This window comes from Pseudorca crassidens, chromosome 7, assembly GCF_039906515.1.
Source record: "Pseudorca crassidens isolate mPseCra1 chromosome 7, mPseCra1.hap1, whole genome shotgun sequence".
NCBI lineage: Eukaryota > Metazoa > Chordata > Mammalia > Artiodactyla > Delphinidae > Pseudorca > Pseudorca crassidens.
This window is the reverse complement of record NC_090302.1, coordinates 89,648,649-89,667,297: the sequence shown is the minus strand read 5'-3', so window position 1 is coordinate 89,667,297 and position 18,649 is coordinate 89,648,649. Positions and strand designations below refer to the sequence as shown.

Here is an 18,649-nt window from a genome sequence, read left to right as displayed (position 1 = left end):
GTATGGACCCACAGCTGCCTCAGGACTGAAGCAGACACGGATGCAAGTTGTGAGGTAGGAGACAGGACAGTGGAGATGTAAGCCCAGGTGACATTTGGGGGAAGGACACTTAGGGGCTGCAGCAGAAGAGGTGTTCAGATGGTCCCTAAAGGATGGAAAATCCAACAGTCAGAAGAGAATCAGAATGTTTTATAAAGACACACCACAAATGCATGGAATGCACAGTGAGGGTGCGTAGAGTGGAGCCTTCAAGGACCCCAGGCTCTCCAAGGCCACACGATGGCCACAGAGCAGGTGTCCAAACAAACCAAGAGGTAGGTGACCCAGTGCTGTGGTCTCGTCCTTCTGCAGCAGACACAGAAACCTTCCTTACCTTCCTGGTAAAAGGGGCAGCTGCTGTCCTGAGTTCTGCTGAGGAGGAAGAAGGTATTGTCGGGGCGGGGGAAGTGACCATGCCACCTTAGGATACCAGACCTAGACCAGCAGACCCCTACATGCTAGAAAGGCAGAGCTCAGCACTCACCAAGGCCAGGACTGGAAACCACCAAAGGGAATATATTTTGGAAATAACAAATCCTAACCTTTCAACTGCAGGTGATCCCAGGAATAAAGACAGGGCTACATGCACAGCTCTCCAATGAGACATCACCAAGAAGTCACATCAGCTGTATCAACCTGTATGAATATCATTAAAACTCTCAAATGCAGAATAAGTTACTTGTTAAAAAAAAATACTATAGGCAACAGAACGTTAAGACTCCTTATACTAGATTCAGGAGAAAATTTAGCCCAGGACTTGGGAATACGCCATTAAAAAAAGAAAGAAAGAAAAAAAAAAAGAGAGAACAACTCATTTGCTTCCAACAGCTCCATTAAGAAGTATGATCTACAAATCCTAAAACACAAGAGAAGAGAAACACACAGCTCCTGACTGCCTGAACCCCGTATCTTCAGGACAAACACCCCAGGGCATCAAAACAATTGCAGAAAGGATCTGAAGCCCAATCAGAATCTTAGAAAGGCTATAAAACCTGAAAGATCAGGAACAAACTTTTGATAAAAGATCTTGGTTGGCGGGTCTTTCATGTTATCTCTGTCAACAGGAGGAAAACATCACAACAGCTTAGTGTGATAAAGGGAGTGGGCCCCTGTTTGCCCTGCACCCCAGAGGCGAGGGCAGCTGGAAGGCAGCTCAGTGCCTGGGGAGGAGTCTGCCTGGCCTGCCCTGGGTGACTCTCCACACTGAAGGCACATACGAGATCAAATGACAAACCAGACTTACAGTGACCTTCACAGGACAGGATGCCAAGCCAAAGCGAACAAGACCAAGGTAAAGAAGAGTCACTGCAGATGTAAAAGCAACACCACCACACGGAGAGAAATCCCACTTGGCAGCAGCGCACCTGAGGGCAGCGCCAGGCTTCGTGACCACAGCTCAGCATGAACTGGCACAGCCACTAGAACAAGTGACAGCACCCTCGGGCTACAGTAAGGAAAGGAAAGTACATGCCCACAAGGGAAGTGTCCTTGCCCAAGACCCCCCACAGGGTCAGTGCCGGGGACTCCAGGCACCCACTAGAGTACAGTGTCAGGTTGGCCACAGCCTTAGAGCACCTCAGAGGGTCAGTGCCAGGGCCAAGGGCCAGTGCCTGGGAAAGGGTTAAATTGCACAGCTGGACCCAAGGATGCTGAGCACTGGGCCACAGGAAAACTGACAGCAACCTGTCAAGAACTGGCATATGGTTCAGGCCTCACACTGTCATCTCTTACTGCCCAACCCTGAGCACACACCACGCTATGGCCTCCTTCGGCCTGCACTTAGCTCCTCCATATCCAGGCCCCATTTTCAAGTCCTGTGCTCCTGGAAGCCTCCCAACCCACCAGCCTGGAAGGCTGTCTGTCTGTGTCTTATCCCATGTTCCTTCAGTGCAGATGCCAGGCCTCAGGACTGGCTGGCTGAAGGTATGTCGGGTTCTGACACTGGAAAGGAGAGGGGATAGACTCATCACTTTTTAAGGACCTTTCAATTCTGAAAGTAGACGATGCCCCCTCTGAGAAAGAGACCGTCTCCCGATCTGAAAGAAACCTGGTGAGGGTCACCCTCTACTTCAGAATGAACGAGGTGGGTCTGGAGAGTCCACCCATGGGAGCAGAAATACTTGGTGCTCACCCACCTTCTTCTATCCCACTCACACACACACACCCTCTCCTTGGGCACAGTAGGGTCCTGAAAGCTGCCTTCCAGGGCTCTGTCCTCCCTCAAGGCCCAGGCAAAGCACAAAGGTTTCTCCACACGCAAGGGTCAGAGTTCTCCCTTTACTCAGCGCCTTCACTTGGTGGGAACCTTTTCTTACAAGACTACTCGTGATGATAATCTTCAAATTCAAATGTTGAGCTAACAACAACAAAGCAGGAATGAGCATAGTAAAGCAAATTTAGATTTTAAATAAAGAATGAAGAGAACAGGTACAGGATACCCTGATGACTCAGTTTAAAAGGGGGGAAAAAAAGGAAAAAGAAACATGACCCTAACACCTGGGGCTGTGCAACAAGGGAAGGGAAGGGGCCAGTTGCCCTGAAGGGTAGACACATGCTTGTCAGGGACAATGGAGAAGGCATCTGAGGGCCCAAGGCCTGGTGTTCTTTTACGCTGAGTCTGGAACTTGCTACTTCATCTGAGGCTACTTTTGAAACTCAGTACATTAGCCAAAAGAAGCCTTAATTAGCTTTACATAAAATGATGATATACCATGCAATCTTACTGAGGCATTGGAAGATGAGCTCCCCACGGGAGCTGTTGGGCTGGGTCAGCGCTTTTAACCGCCAAGTCCAAGGTGGATGATAGTTATCACTCGCATAACTTGTCCAGCTCCTCATCTTTCTATCAATTCCGCAAAGGGGATTCTGTTACTAGTTCCACTTTGAAAATGCAGAAACTGAGCCTGAGCCAGGCAGTGGTAGAACTGGGATTCTGCCCAGCTCTGTGTAACTGCAACTCCCATACTCTTAAGCCCTCAGTGACACCTATCACTCCTCCCCCAGCCCACCACATTCCTGCCTGGTTGCATTAGACAGCAAGATGTCAGAGAGATCTGGGCCTTCACACAAATCCACAAGCTTCTCTTCCTGGATTCAACTCATTGGGAGTCGTCACTGCACTCTCTGAAACTCTCTTCCTTACTGAATTAAGAAAGGGAAATTCTTTCAATTCTAAAAGATTCTGGAGAAGAACCTGTAGACAATGCTCCACTAATATTAACAACAGCAGCAGGAGAACAGCAATTCCCTGCATCTCAGGGAGGTAACAGCACCCCAAGCACTTTGCTTCTTTCTCCTGACCTTGCCCGTACCCTGTATCTTCCCTAAGGTTACTCGGGACGGCCTCACCGCAGCTGGGCAGTCGCAGGCGGCACCGTGTGAGGCCGGGATGGGGAGCGTTGGAAGGACGCGGAACAAAACCGGGGGGAAAAGGTGACACTGGAGGAACAGTGAACCGATCTGGAGGGAGGGGAGTGCTGGGGAGACATGGCACCAACCTACGGGGAGGAGAGCGCTGGGGGGACGCGGAACTGATCTGGGGGAAGGCGGTGATACCAGCGGGACGCGGAACTGACCCGACGGGGTGGGGTGATGCTGGGGGGACGCGAAACTTATCGCGGGGCAGTGACACTGGGGGAACGCGCAACCGACCGGAAGGAGGGCTGCTGGGGAACCGATCCGGGGGTAATGGGTCCTGAGGGGATGCAGAACCGACCTGAGCGGAGGGGGTGCTTGGGGGACGCGGAACCCACCGGGAGTAGGGTAAGGGCCCTGAACCGCGCCGACAGTCAACCGCTCACCTGTGCGTGGGCCACCACTAGGCTCTTGTTGCCTTCACCGTGGTACCCCCATTCATTCTCGTCCATCTTCCCCTCGTCCATCCCACGGTGCGGCCCTGGAGCCTCGCGGGGCCACGAGCTGAGGGCCGCGGGTTCGCCTAGGAACCAGCCGCAGCCGACCGGGGAGGAGCTCCTGTCAGCCGCCGCCTCAGCTAGACCCAGCCGCCCGCACTCGCAGGCGCTGGCCGCCGGAAGCCACGCCCCCAACATCTCCCATGGCCGAGCCGGGCAACTTCCGGGTTCGCTCCCGCTTCTCCTCTGTTGACCACGGTGGTGGATGGACTGGCGGCCATCTTAGGTGCTGGCAGAGTGACTCACTTCCTGAGCGCGATCTTGAGAACCGGAAGAGAGGCTTCCGGCCTGGGCGCCGGAAGTGAGGCAAGCGGGCGGAGCCGTCTGCTACCCGGCGACCAGCACTGGCCTGGTGGGGAACATGAGTCCAGGCGGGCTGGGGTTAGAGCGGTACTGGCGCGCTAGGAGCCAGGGGGTCCCAGTGGGGCTGGGGGCGGGGGACGCCCAGGCAAGTCGGGAGCTTGGAAGGGGATGGTCCAGGCGGGCCGGGGGCGGGTGGTCCCTAGAGCTGGAGCCCGCTTAGTCATGGGGCCTCAGCCTTCTTTTCTGTAGAATGGGATACATTTCTCACTCAGCGGGTTATTAATATCCTCGTTTGCTCTTTACCTGATGCAGAATCACCCCAGTAGTCCCAGGAAGTGGAAACATTGTGGTCCACACCTTACAAATGAGGATACGTAGCTCAAAGAGGCAAGCGGACTCCTAAATGGCGCTCTTGTCGGAGTGTTACCTGAAAAACTGGCTTTGCCTTTTGGTGGGTGTCAAGCCAGAAGACAAAGAGTGGGAGAAGGAAGGATTTATTACTTGCAACAAGTAAGGAGAATGCTGCGGCTTTTTCCCAAAGCAGTGTCTCCCCAAAGAGCAAAATTGAGGAAGTTTTAAGCTAAGGTAACATGTGTATTCATAAAGGGCTTGGGCAGTCAGAGTCCAAGCTTTAGTTGAATGAAGTCATGAGGGTCAGAAAAGGTCTACATCATCCCTTAGGTCCCAGCTGATCTGGTAGTTGAGCACTTCAGACTACTCTTTACCATTGAAACAGAATTGAGAGTCTTTACTACTGATATATTATCTTTGCTACTGTTACTTCTCTTGCCTGATAATAGTTTGTTCTTTTTTTCTCTTAAGATCATTACTGAGACCTGTTGAAGGGCAAGCGTTGTGGCCAGGCTTAAAATGACTTAGGCCAAAAATGGCTTTTCTTATGTCAAGAAAGCCCTGCCCAGGGGATTCCCTGGTGGTGCAGTGGTTGAGAATCTGCCTGCCAATGCAGGGGACACGGGTTTGTGCCCTGGTCTGGGAAGATCCCACATGCCGCGGAGCAAATGGGCCCGTGAGCCACAACTACTGAGCCTGCGTGTCTGGAGCCTGTGCTCCGCAACAAGAGAGGCCGCGATAGTGAGAGGCCCACGCACCGCGATGAGGGGTGGCCCCCGCTTGCCGCAACTAGAGCAAGCCCTCGCACTGAAACGAAGACCCAACACAGCCAAAAATAAATAAATAAAAAATTTTTTAAAAATACGGGAGTCCATGTATTAAAAAGAAAGCCATGCCTGGATTTCTTTTTCCGGGGACCTCCCCTACCCTATCTGCCTACAGGAGGAGTAGGTTTCGTTGAATCTTGAGGGATATACCTTGAGCAGGAGGTCTGAATTCTGCCCTTGCCACTTAATGGCAGTGAAGCGAAGGGCAGATCTCTTCCCTTCTCTGGGCCTCAATTTATTCACTGTTGACGTGGGACTAATGATACCACCTTATAGAGCTGCTATGAGGATTAAATTAGATTAGCGATTCTCAGACTCCTACTCTCAAAACCATTTTATACTTTTTAAAAATGATTGACGGGAGTTCCCTGGCAGTGCAGTGGTTAGGACTCCATGCTCTTACTGCCAAGGGCCCAGGTTCAATCCCTGGTCAGGTAACTAAAATCCTTCAAGCTGTGTGGTGTGGCCAAGAAATAAAAACAGATTGAAGGCCTCAAAAAGTTTTTGCTAATATGGCTTATATCTTTCTATGTTTACCATATTATAAATTAAAACATTTTTTAAAATTATTTTCATTTTAAATATTACCCTTTTTTAAAACGTAGCTATAATTCCCCCAAATATAGAGAAGAGTGGCAAATGTTTCACATTTTTGCAAATCTCTTTAAAGTCTGGCTTCATAGAAGATAGCTGGAGTCTCACATCTGCTTCTGCATTGAATCTGTTGCAATATATTGCTAGGGTTGAAGTATATGAAGAAAACCCAGCCTCAGGTATGTGGTTCAACAAGGAGAGACCTGCAGACCCTACTCTGAGAACAGCTTAGAGCACCTGGCAAGGCCTTGGGAATAGTAGTGAAATGAAGCTAGTGAGTCAGGAAAATGAGCTGATAGCTTTGAACATCTCCCCCACCCTGGGCCCCAAAGGACTGGCGCAGGTAGGCTCAGGCCCCACTCCAGGGATGGTCGAGAAATGGGGGCAGAAACAGCCCACTCCTGGAGGTAAGTAATCCCCAAGGGGACTGGGGGATTACTTGGGGGGGTGGGGGGGACACTCACAAAGGGTGAGAAGGCCTTCCTACACCCCCACAAGGTGGGGGTGTCTGAGATTTTCTCAGACATCTCTAAACATGTCTGAGATTTTCTCAGCATCTGTGAATGCAGAATTCGGATCAGATTGTTAAGTATCAAAACATTTCCCTGGGATTCCCTGGTGGTGCAGTGGTTGAGAATCCGCCTGCCGATGCATGGGACATGGGTTCGTGCCCCGGTCCAGGAGGATCCCATATGCCGCGGAGCAGCTGGGCCCGTGAGCCATGGCCGCTGAGCCTGCGCGTCCGGAGCCTGTGCTCCACGGCAGGAGATGCCACAGCAGTGAGAGGCCCGCGTGCCGCAAAAACAAACAAACAACAACAAAAAAAACCATTTCCTTAAGGAAGCCTCTGTGGTGCTGGAAATGTTCTGTATCTTGGTTTGTTGGGGGTTTTTTTCAAGGAACATTTTATCACTGACACTGTTTAGAATTACTAGTGTATGGTTATTTAAAAGATTAAATCTTGATTTTATGATTGTTTAAAAATTCTCCACAGATGCTCCTAGGGTGGACCACACCCACCTTATCAAAGGGACAAATGCTCTGAAAGAATCATGGTGGGTTAAACAGTGAGGGACACAAAGGAGAGTGGGCTCATCTGCAGGGGTTGGGAGAAGGAAAGGCTGGAAAAGAAAGACATGAGAAAGGGGTCCCAGATAAACAGGGTTTATCAGTTGTTTTTCATACCCTGGATCCACACTCCCTTCTTTTTTATAGCATCAACCCAGTTTTTATTAGGGGAAGTACCTTTTCCTTTATTTAACCCGTGTGGTCTGACTTAAATGAACTTGATTCTAGCCTCAAGGCTGTGCAATCAAGAATTACATTCCCAGTGGTTGGTTCAGGAAGCGCAGGGAAGTAATCCAGGTTTGTCCAACCAAGCGCACGCCTTTGGCTTGCACTGAAATGACTGTGGGGAGAATCAACCTCAGCTGAGAAGCTGGGGGGGTCACCACATGCTGTCAGCAGTGATCCAGGCACCACAGGTGGCAGCAACAGAGGGGAAACAGCTGGAAAGTGGCAAGAAAGGGGACACAAAGTGAGCCAGAGGATCGAGTCCAACTCAGTTGATTTTAATTTTCTGAGCTAGTGAATTCTGTATTTTGCTTAAACAATTTGAGTTGGGTTCCTTTCACTCAGATCCTAGAGTCCAAGCTAATAATAAGGGTACCCTAGGCTGGACCAGTCACCTCTTCAAGAAAAAGCTAGAAGTGAAGCAAAGACCAAAAGGCCATCATTAGCTGGGATTCCTACATGAGGACATTTTGCCTAGATGCTTTATGCTCCTCCATCTAGGTCCCAGCTAGATTCCCACCACAGTTAATCAGTGTCACCTTTCTGTTTGAAAAAGGAAACGAGAGAGAGAGGAAGGAAGGAAAGAGGAGAAGAGAAAAGGAAGAAAGGTGAGATGGGAAACTCATCTTCCAACCACATTGAACAGCCATCCAGAACCAAAGTGGCAAAACACTAGTGACTGGGAGCCCAGTGATGAGTACTTACTCTATTCTTCCTATTTTTATGTGTGTCTGGAATTTTCCTTACTAAACAGTTCTTATTTTTGAAGGAAGCATGCGATATCATGTATCCCTTGATATGACATGACATGACATGATGAGAAAGGCACTTCACCTCTGTGGTATTCCCCTCACCCCTAAAGCTATAATCCCTGTCTAATCATTAGAAAAACATCAGACAGACCCAAATTGAGAGACATTTGGCAGAATAACTGACCAAGAGTCTTTGTAACTGCCCAGGTCATAGGAGACATGGACAGACCAGAGGAACCTAAGGAGACAAGACACCTAAATGCAATGTGGGATGCTGGAACAGAAAAGGACATTGGTGGGAACACTGGTAAAATCCAAATAAAATCTGGAGTTTAGTTATTAGTAATGGATCACTGTTAATTTCTTTGTTCTGGGAAATGTACCATAGTTAGGTATGTTAACGTGGAGGGAAATTGGGATAGGGCATTTGGGAACTTGGTACTATCTTGCAACATTTCTATAAATCTAAGATCCCGCATGCAGCAACTAAAAGATACCGCAACAAAGATCCCACGTGCTGCAACTAAGACCCGGCGCAGCCTACATAAATAAATAAATAAACAAACCACAACTAATACCTGGCACAGCCAAAATAAATAAATAAACAAACAAACCTAAAAAAAAAAAAAAGAAATAGGTGCCTTGCTGTGTACTGAGATTTTCTTTGGGGATGGGACCACAGGTGATGTGCACTGACTACACTACATGTGTCTGTAACATTTGAATTTTGCGTACAAAGTATGAGTTATCTTTGTAATTAGAAAAAAATAATAAAGCTCTGCATGCAGTGGCCTCAGGATGCTCAACTACATAGAATTAGGCAGGTGTTCTTGAGGGTGGACTCCAGGATATTCAGGCCACCTGAACTGCTGACCTCAGGTAATCCCACCAACTCCAAGGTATCCTGACTGGAAGGTGAGTCAAGAGTCCTTGGAGGGGGCTTCCCTGGTGGTGCAGTGGTTGAGAGCCCGCCTGCCGATGCAGGGGACACAGGTTCGTGCCCCGGTCCGGGAAGATCCCACATGCAGCAGAGCGGCTGGGCCCGTGAGCCATGGCTGCTGAGCCTGCGCGTCCGGAGCCCATGCTCCGCAACGGGAGAGGCCACAACAGTGAGAGGCCCGCATACCGCCCCCCCAAAAAAAAAGAGTCCTTGGTGGGAACTTGGCCTCTTTCCACACAGGGATATGATGACGTTGGGCATGCTATTACATGAATTAGTCACTCTCCTGGGGTCTGATGCCCAGAATTTCTGCTCCTCATCCACCTTCTCCTTTCTCCAGCTTTTACACTCCAGGAAAGTACAGGGGAAAGGGTGATGGTGCCACAGCATGACTAAGGAGGCCCAACCCTTCCAATAAGGGCATCCCAGGGCATCATTATCATCTTAGACAACGCAGAAAAGTACAATCCATCAAACAAAAGATTGATAACTTTGTCTACATTAAAAATTAAAATCTTGAGGTATCAATACCTAGAGTAGTCAAACTCATGGAGACAAAAATAGAATGGTGGTTTCGAGGGACTGGGGGGAGGGGTAACAGGGAATTAGTGTTAAAAAGCTACAGAGTTTCAGTTTGGGTAGAGGAAAAAGTTCCAGAGATGGAGGGTGGTGAATGTACATTATGAATGTACATAATACCACTAAAAAGAAAATCTCAGCACAACAAAAGTCACAAAACTGCAATGCACATAGCAGATTAAAAAAAAAAAAAAAAGGAAGTTGGAAACATCTAAATTATCCATCAGAGACATACTATGCAGCTATTACAAAGGAAGAATGTCTCCAAGATACGTTGTTAAATGAGAAAGGTAAATTTTAAGATACTGTGTACATTATGATACCACTCATATAAAAATATACAACACAAACATACATATCTAATCAGCCAAATATTTCTATGAGCATAGGGTATCTCTGAAAGGATACAAGAAATTGGTAACAGTTACATACTAGGAGTAAAATGTGATGCTAGCAAAAAAAAATTCCTTGTATACTCTGTGTAACCTTTTTTCCTTTTTAAATTTTGTACATATGTATGTGCTGCCTATTAAAAATAGGACTTCTGGTTTCTGGTCTGACTTGTAAAAACCTTGGAAACTGTCACTCTATCTTAACAAGTAAACAGCTGAACAAACTGAAAATCAACAAATCTTAGCTCTGTTGAGGAAGTGAGGTCACAGGGCAAATTACTGCCACAAAAACTGGGGAGACAGGCAGATACAGAGAATCAGCTTACTGGAATAGAAACCCTCAGGCAGAGACATCTGCAGGAACCAATGTTGGGTAGGAAAACCTGAATTGTAATTGACTAATTGCTGGAGGCTCAGTGTGGACAAGTATGAGAGATTAAAAACTCCATAGGCCCCATTCACTGGGGGCCTCCACACTTTTTGTAAGTTTACCTCCAGGAGCACTAGCAGGTTTCTCACAGCGAATGTTGGAGAAAAATCCCCTTGTGCTTCCAGCAGGAAGAAGAGAAAAGTAATCATTTTGAAACACACAGAGCATTCTGTACTTCCTAAAAGGTCTGCCTTCAGGAGAAACTGTTTTACCAGAGCCTAACCTATTTGGGTTCTATTAGAGTCTAACCAACCTGGGGCAAGGGTAATATGCAAATTCAACCCCCTCTAGCTTTCCATGTGGAGAAGGGAACTACCCCACTCTCAACCCCCTCCAAACATCCTGTCCCACCTAAGTTGGGGAAAAAACTGAGAGCTACTTATGAAGATCAGATCCCAGGTCAACATGCGCACAAAAAACTGAGACCTAATCATAGGACTGTTGAAGACTTCCCCCACTTCCACATTTTATATTATACCACTAAAGACCTATTTAGTTCCTTTTACCCAGTACACCATGTCTGCCTTTCAACAAAAACAAGGTATAATAAAGGCAAAAACATAGTCTGAAGAGACAGAGCAAGTATCAGAATCAGACTTAGATATGGCAGGAATGTTGGAATTACCAGACCAGGAATTTAAAATAACAATGATTAACATGCTAAAGGCACTAATGAAAAAGGTAGACAAGATGTAAGAACAGATAGGTAAAGTAGACAAAGTAAATGGAGAGATGGAAAATCTAAGAAAGAATTTTGAAAATGCTAGAGATCAAAAACACTGTAACAGAGAAAGAATGTCTTTGATTGACTCACTAGTAGACTGGATACAGCTGATGAAAAAATCTCTAAGCATGAGGATATGTCAAGATAAAATTCCAAAACTGAAGAGTGAAGAGTAAAAAGTCTGAAAAAAAAAAAAAAGAATACAGAAGACAACTACAAAAGGTGTAACATATGTATAATGGGAATACCAGAAAGTGAAGAAAGATCAAAAGGAACAAAAGCAAAAGTCGAAGCAGTAATGACTGAGAATTTCACCAAATTAATGTCAGATATCAAACCACAGATCCAGAAAGCTCAGAGGACACCAACCAGGTTAAATGCCAAAATAAAACTACACCTAGGCATATGATATTCAACTGCAGAGAATTAAAAACAGAGAATCCTGAAAGACACCAGAGGGAAAAATTGCTTACCTATAGAGGAGGAAAGGTAAGACTGATATCTGACTCCTCCTCAGAAACAATGCAAGAAGTGAATGGAGTGAAATATGTAAGGTGTTGAGAGAAAAACCCCATCAACCAAGAAGTCTGTATTCTGAAAAATTAGCTTCAAAAGTGAAGGAGAGGGCTTCCCTGGTGGCGCAGTGGTTGACAGTCCGCCTGCTGATGCAGGGGACACGGGCTCATGCCCCAGTCTGGGAAGATCCCACATGCCGCGGAGCGGCTAGGCCCGTGAGCCATGGCCACTGAGTCTGCACGTCCAGAGCCTGTGCTCCACAACAGGAGAGGCCACAACAGTGAGAGGCCCGCATACTGCAAAAAAAAAAAAGTGAAGGAGAGAAAGAAGATTCTAGGAAGATGGGAGTAGAAAGGACCAGGAATCTATCTCCCCTCAAACAACAATTACACTAGCAGAATCTGTTTGATGTAACTATCTGGTAACTTTAGAGTCTATTGCAAACTTGAATGGTAAATTGCAGTTAATTTTGGTCAATTTCAGCTCTTAGCACAGTAGTAGCTACCCATCCCCCAGCCTCCTGACTCATAGCAGACAGCTATGCATTTGTTCTAGAAAGTCAGATTGGGCAATAAGGACCATGTCATCCAAATATTTGGGATCTGTGTTCTGATCACTAATTGCTGCCTCTGATCACAGAGGTACAAGGAGGTGGGTGGCCATTATTTTTACACCTCCTCATTGTAAGCCCTTCCCCCTTCTGCTGAAATGACTTTTAAGGGAGTAAAAAGCGTGGTGCCACCCCATTCATTTTTTTCTTTTGCCCTTTTGGGAGAAACATATTAAAGACTAGGACATTCAATAGCAACTGTGTATACTGGAAATTAGAAAGTCACTGTGTAAGCCCAAGGAAAGACACAATCTGAGATAAGACCTTAAGTTTATACCTCAGGCTAATTCTTAGCACAAAAACCGACCTACAACAATCTAAAAAACAAAAATAATAACAAAGCAAACCCTGGGAAGGGGGAGAATCTGATTTTCAGAGTTACCACATTATTAGATTCACAGGTCCAGTGTTTGACAAAATCATATAAGGAAACAGTAAGTATGGCCCATTCAAAGGAAAAAAATAAACCAACAGAAACTGTTCTGAAAAAAGACTTTAAAACAACTGTCTTAAAAATGCTCAAAGAATTAAAGAAAGGCATAGAGAAAGTCAAGAAAATGATGTATGAATAAAATGGAAAGAACAATAAAGAGATAGAGAAGCTAAAAAGCAATTCAAGAACTTTTAGTTCAACTATAATAATTAAAATAATTTTAGTTCAATTACAATAATTGAAATGAAAAAACTACTAGAAGCAGAATTGAGCAGACAGAAGATAGAATCAATCAGTGAACTTAAACACAAGACAATGGTAATTATTGAAGCTGAAAAACAGAAAGAAAAAAGATTCAAGAAAAATGAACAGAACCTAAGGGACCTGTGGGATACAATCTCCCAGAACAACATATGCATTGAGAGAGTACCAGAAGGAGAAAAGAGAGCAAAAGGGGCACAGAGAATATCTGAAGAAACTGTGGCTGCAAATGTTCCAAATTTGATGGAATACATGAACATAAATATCCAAAGATTTAGACCAACTCCAAGTAGAATGAACTCAAACCCACACCAAGGCACATAATCAAACTGTCAAATGACAAAGACAGAGTGAATCTTGAAAGCAGCAAGAGAGAAGTCATTTGTCACATACAATCGATCCTCAAAATCAGCCGATTTGCTATCAGAAACTCTGGATGCCAGAAGACAATGGACCAATATATCAAAGTGATAGAAAAAAAAAAAACTTGTCAACCAGAAAGTCCTATATCCAGCAAAGCTGTCCTGCAAAAGTGAGGGAGAAATTAAGACACTCTCTGATACAGATCAGCCAAGATGGTGGAGTAGAAAGACCCTGAGCTCATCTCCTCTCAGGAGCACACCAAAATCACAGCTATCTGCAGAACAACCATTAATGAAAAAGACAGAACCTACCAGAAAAGATCTTCTACAACCAAAGACATAAAGAAGGAACCACAACAAGACAGGTAGGAGCAGTGGACTCATGATACAATCAAGTCCCATACCCCCAGGTTGGCAACCCACAAACTGGATAATAATTATATTGAACAGATTCTCCCATAAGAGTGAGAATTCTGAGCCCCACGTCAGGCTCCCCAGCCCTGGGATCACGTGCCAGGAAGACAAGACCCAAGAGCATTTGGCTTTACTATCAGAAGCCCCACAGTACTGGGGAAAATACAGACTTCATTCTTAAAGGGCACAGACAAAATCTCATGTGCCTCTAGACATGCCCCTAGACACTGCCCTGCCCACCAGGCCAAGACCCAGCTCCACTATGAGGGGGCAGGCATTGGCTCTCCAGGAAGCTTGCACTAGCCTCTAAACCAGCCTCACCCTCGAGGGGGCAGACACCAAATGCAAGAAAACCACAATCCCACAGCCTGCAGAACCAGTGTGCCCACAGCAGGCCAGACCTTACTCTGGGACAAGCAGTGAATTGAAGAGAGAGTAGTGGAAATCACTGCCGCTGAACAGAAAAGTGAATGAAAAGAAATGAGAACAGTTTAAGAGACCTCTGGGACAATATCAAATGCACTAATAGTTGCATTATGGGGGTCCCAGAAGGAGAAGAGAGAAAGGGCCTGAGAACATATTGGAAGACATAATAGCAGAGAACTTCCCTAACCTGGGGGAAAACAACAACAACAACAATCACTCAAGTCCAGGAAGTGCAGAGAGTCCCATACAAGATGAACCTAAACAGGAACATGCCAAGACACACTGTAATTAAAGCGACAAAAATTAATGATAAAGAGAGAATATTAAACCAGCAAGGGAAAAGCAGCAAATAGCATACAAAGGAACTCCCATAAAGCTATCAGCTGACTTTTCAGCAGAAACTCTGCAGGCCAGAAGGAAGTGGCACAATATATTTAAAGTGATGAAAGGGGAAAACCTATAACCAAGAAAACTCTACACAGCAAGGCTCTCATTCAGATTTGATGGATAAATCGAAAGCTTTATAGACAAGCAAAAGCTAAAAGAGTTCAGAACCACCAAACCAGCTTTACAAGAAATGTTAAAGAAGCTCCTCTAGGCAAAAAGCAAAAGGCAACAACTAGAAACAAGAAAATTGCAAAATGAAAAAGCTCATTGGTAAAAGCAAGCATACAGTAAAGGTAAGAAATCATCCACACTAAAGCTAGTAGGGAGGTGAAAAGACAAAAGTAGAAAAATCATATATATCCACAAAAAGCAGTTAAGGGATACATAAAACAATCAGATGTAAAATATGATAACATAGAAAGCAGTCATGAAGGGAGGAGAGAACTAATGCAGGGTTTTTAAAATGCATTTGAAATTAAGAGATCAGCAACTTAATATATATATGGCTATACAAAATCCACTTGGTAACTGCAAACCAAAAATCTGTGAAAGATATACACACACACACAAAAAAGAAAAAGGAATCCAAACATAAAAGCAAAGATAATCATCAAATCACAAGAGAATGAAAGAAGAAGAAAGGGAGAAAAAAGACCTACAAAAACAAATCCAAAACAATTAACAAAATGGCAATAAGAACATACATATCGATAATTACCTTAAATGGGGACTTCTCTGGTGGTCCAGTGGTTAAGAATCCACCTTCCAATGCAGTGGACGTGGGTGCAATCCCTGGTCGGGGACCTAAGATGCCACATGCTGCAGGGCAACTAAGCCTGCGTGCCTCAACTACTGAGCCTGCACACTCTAGAGCCCACATACCACAACTAGAGAGCCTGTGTGCCATAACTACTGAGCCCATGTGCTCTGGAGCCCTTGTGCAACAACTACTGAGCCTGCACACTCTGGAGCCCATGCACCACAACTAGAGAGCCTGCATGCCACAACGAAGAACCTGTGTGCCAAAACTAACACATGACACAGCCAAAGAAATTAAATAAATAAATAAATACTTTAAAAAAAAAGAACGGAATCTATATTTTAAAAAATTTTCCTTAAATGTAAATGGACAGCGTCAAATGCACCAATATTCGCATTATAGGAGTCCCAGAAGGAGAAGAGAGAGAGAAAGGGCCTGAGAAGATATTTGAAGAGATAATAGCTGAAAACTTCACTAACATGGGAAAAGAAGCAGTCACCCAAGTTCAGGAAGCAAAGAGAGTACCACACAGGATCATCCCAAGGAGGAACATGCTGAGAAACATAGTAATCAAATTGACAAAAATTAAAGATAAAGAGAAAATATTGAAAGCAACAAAGGCAAAGCAACAAATAACATACAAGGGAATCCCCATCAGGTTATTAGCTGATGTTTCAGCAGAAACTCTGAGGCCAGAACGGAGTGGCACAATATATTTAAAGTGATGAAAGGGAAAAACCTACAACCAAGAATACTCTACCCAGCAAGGCTCTCGTTCAGATTCAACAGAAAAATCAAAAGCTTTACAGACAAGCAAAAGCTAAAAGAATTCAGCACCACCAAACCATCTTTACAACAAATGCTATAGGAACTTCTCTAGGTGGAAAAGAAATGGCCACAACTAGAAACAAGAAATTACAAAATGGGAAAGCTTGCCAATAAAGGCAAACATACAGTAAAGGTAGGAAATTATCCACACACAAATATGATATCTTAAACCAATAATCATGAGAGGAGGAGAGTACAAATGCAGGATATTTGAAATGTATTTGAAACCAAGAGATCAGCAACCTAAAACAATTATGTATATATATATATAGACTGCTATATCAAAAAATCATGGTAACCACAAACCAAATATCTATAATAGATATACACACAAATAAGAAAATGGAATCTACAACACTAAAGAAAGTTATCAAATCACAAGAGAACAAAAGAGGAAATGAAGTAAAAAGACCTACAAAACCAAATCCAAAACGATTAACAAAATGGCAATAAGAACATACATATTAATAATTACCTTATGTAAACAGATTAAATGCTCCAACCAAAAGACACAGACTGTGACTTCCCACAGTGGTTAAGAATCCGCCTGCCAATGCTGGGGACACGGGTTTAATCCTAGTCTGGGAAGATCCCACATGCTGTGGAACAACTAAGCCTGTGTACACAATTACTGAAACCTACACTCTAGAGCCCGCAAGCCACAACTACTGAGCCCGCGCACCACAACTACTGAAGCCCATGAGTCCTAGAGCCCATGCCATAACTATTGAGCCCACGTGCCACAACTACTGAAGCCTGCATGCCTAGAGCCTGTGCTCTGCAACACAAGAATCCACCACAATGAGAAGTCCATGCACCACAACAAAGAGTAGCCCCCACTCGCCACAACTAGAGAAAGCCCATGCGCAGCAACAAAGACCCAATGCAGATAAATAAGTAAATAAATAAATAATTTTTAAAAAGACACAGACTGGCTGAATGGATACAAAAACAAGACCCATATATGTGCTGTCCATAAGAGACCCACTTCAGATCTAGAGACACAGACAGGCTGAAAGTGAGGGGATGGAGAAAGGTATTCCATACAAATGGAATTCAAAAGAAAGTTGGTGTAGCAATACTAATATCAGACAAAATAGACTTTAAAATAAAGACTATTACAAGAGACAAAGAAGGACACTACATAATGATCAAGGGATCAATCCAAGAAGAAGATAAAACAACTGTAAATATATATGCACCCAACATAGGAGTATCTCAATATATAAGGCAATTAATTGTTAACAGACATAAAAGGAGAAATTGACAATAATAATGGAAGACTTTAACACCCCACTTGCATCACTGGACATATCATCCAGATGGAAAATCAATAAGGAAACATAGGCCTCAAATGAGGCATTAGGGCAGATGGACTTAACTGATATTTATAGAGCATTCCAGCTGAAAGCAGCAGAACAGACATTCTTTTCAAGTGCACATGGAACATTCTCCAGGATAGATCACATGCTGGGCCACAAAACATGCTTCTTTAAATTTAAGAAAATTGAAATTGTATCAAGTATTTTTTCTGACCACAACACTATGAGATTAGAAATCAACTACAAAAAAAAATTGTAAAAAACACAAACATGTGGAGGCTAAACAATATGATACTAAACAACCAATGGAAGAAATCAAAGAGGAAATCAAAATATACCTGGAGAGGGCTTCCCTGGTCGCACAGTGGTTGAGAGTCTGCCTACCGATGCAGGGGACACGGGTTTGTGCCCCGGTCCGGGAGGATTCCATGTGCCGCAGAGCGGCTGGGCCCATGAGCCATGGCTGCTGAGCCTGCGCGTCCGGAGCCTGTGCTCTGCAGCGGGAGAGGCCGCAGAAGTGAGAGGCCCGCGTACCGCAAAAAAAAAAAAATTTTTTTTAAATTAAAAAATATATATATATCTACCTGGAGACAAATAAAAACGAAAGCATGATGATCCAAAATCTATGGGATATAGCAAAAGCAATTCTAAGAGGGAAGTTTATAGCGAAACAAGCTTACCTCAGCCATAATTTGAAAAGATACATGCACCCCAATGTTCTTTGTGGCACTATTTACAATAGCCAAAACATGGAAGCAACCTAAATGTCCATTGATGGATGAATGGATAAAGAAGATGTGATACACATATACAATGGAATATTACTTAACCATTAAAAAGAACTAAATAATGCCATTTGCAGTGACATGGATGGACCTAGAGATTGTCATACTGAGTGAAGTAAGTCAGACAGAGAAAGACAAATATATGATATCGTTTATATGTGGAACATAAAAATATGGTACAAATGAATTTATTTACAAAACAGAAATAAAGTCACAGATGTAGAAAACAAGCTTATGGTTACCAAGGCTGAAGCAGGGGAGGGATAAATTGGGAGATTAGGATTGATATATACACACTACTATATATAAAATAGATAACTAACAAGAACCTACTGTATAGCACATGGAACTGTACTCAGTACTCTCTAATGACCCGTATGGGAAAAGAATCTAAAAAAGAGTAGATGTAC

General features: G+C 44.4%; 1 protein-coding gene and 1 long non-coding RNA gene across 3 annotated transcripts in view; one reads left to right on the top strand and one right to left on the bottom strand.

Moving 5' to 3' along the window:
* The window catches only part of IPPK (inositol-pentakisphosphate 2-kinase), a 50,092-nt gene extending 46,026 nt beyond the window's left edge, over positions 1-4,066 (bottom strand). The window contains exon 1 of one of the 2 annotated variants that reach the window (XM_067744936.1): positions 3,840-4,066. In XM_067744936.1, coding sequence (XP_067601037.1) covers positions 3,840-3,920 — 81 coding nt within the window. In that variant the 5' untranslated portion in view covers positions 3,921-4,066. The remainder of the gene's footprint in view (positions 1-3,839) is intronic. The other variant, XM_067744937.1, reaches the window with a different exon arrangement.
* Positions 4,067-4,235: 169 nt separating this feature from the next.
* On the top strand, positions 4,236-5,466 carry LOC137228052 (uncharacterized). The gene is made up of 3 exons (XR_010945121.1): positions 4,236-4,340; positions 4,566-4,640; positions 5,076-5,466. It is a non-coding gene; the product is annotated as an uncharacterized lncRNA (long non-coding RNA).
* The last annotated feature ends 13,183 nt before the right edge of the window (positions 5,467-18,649 follow it).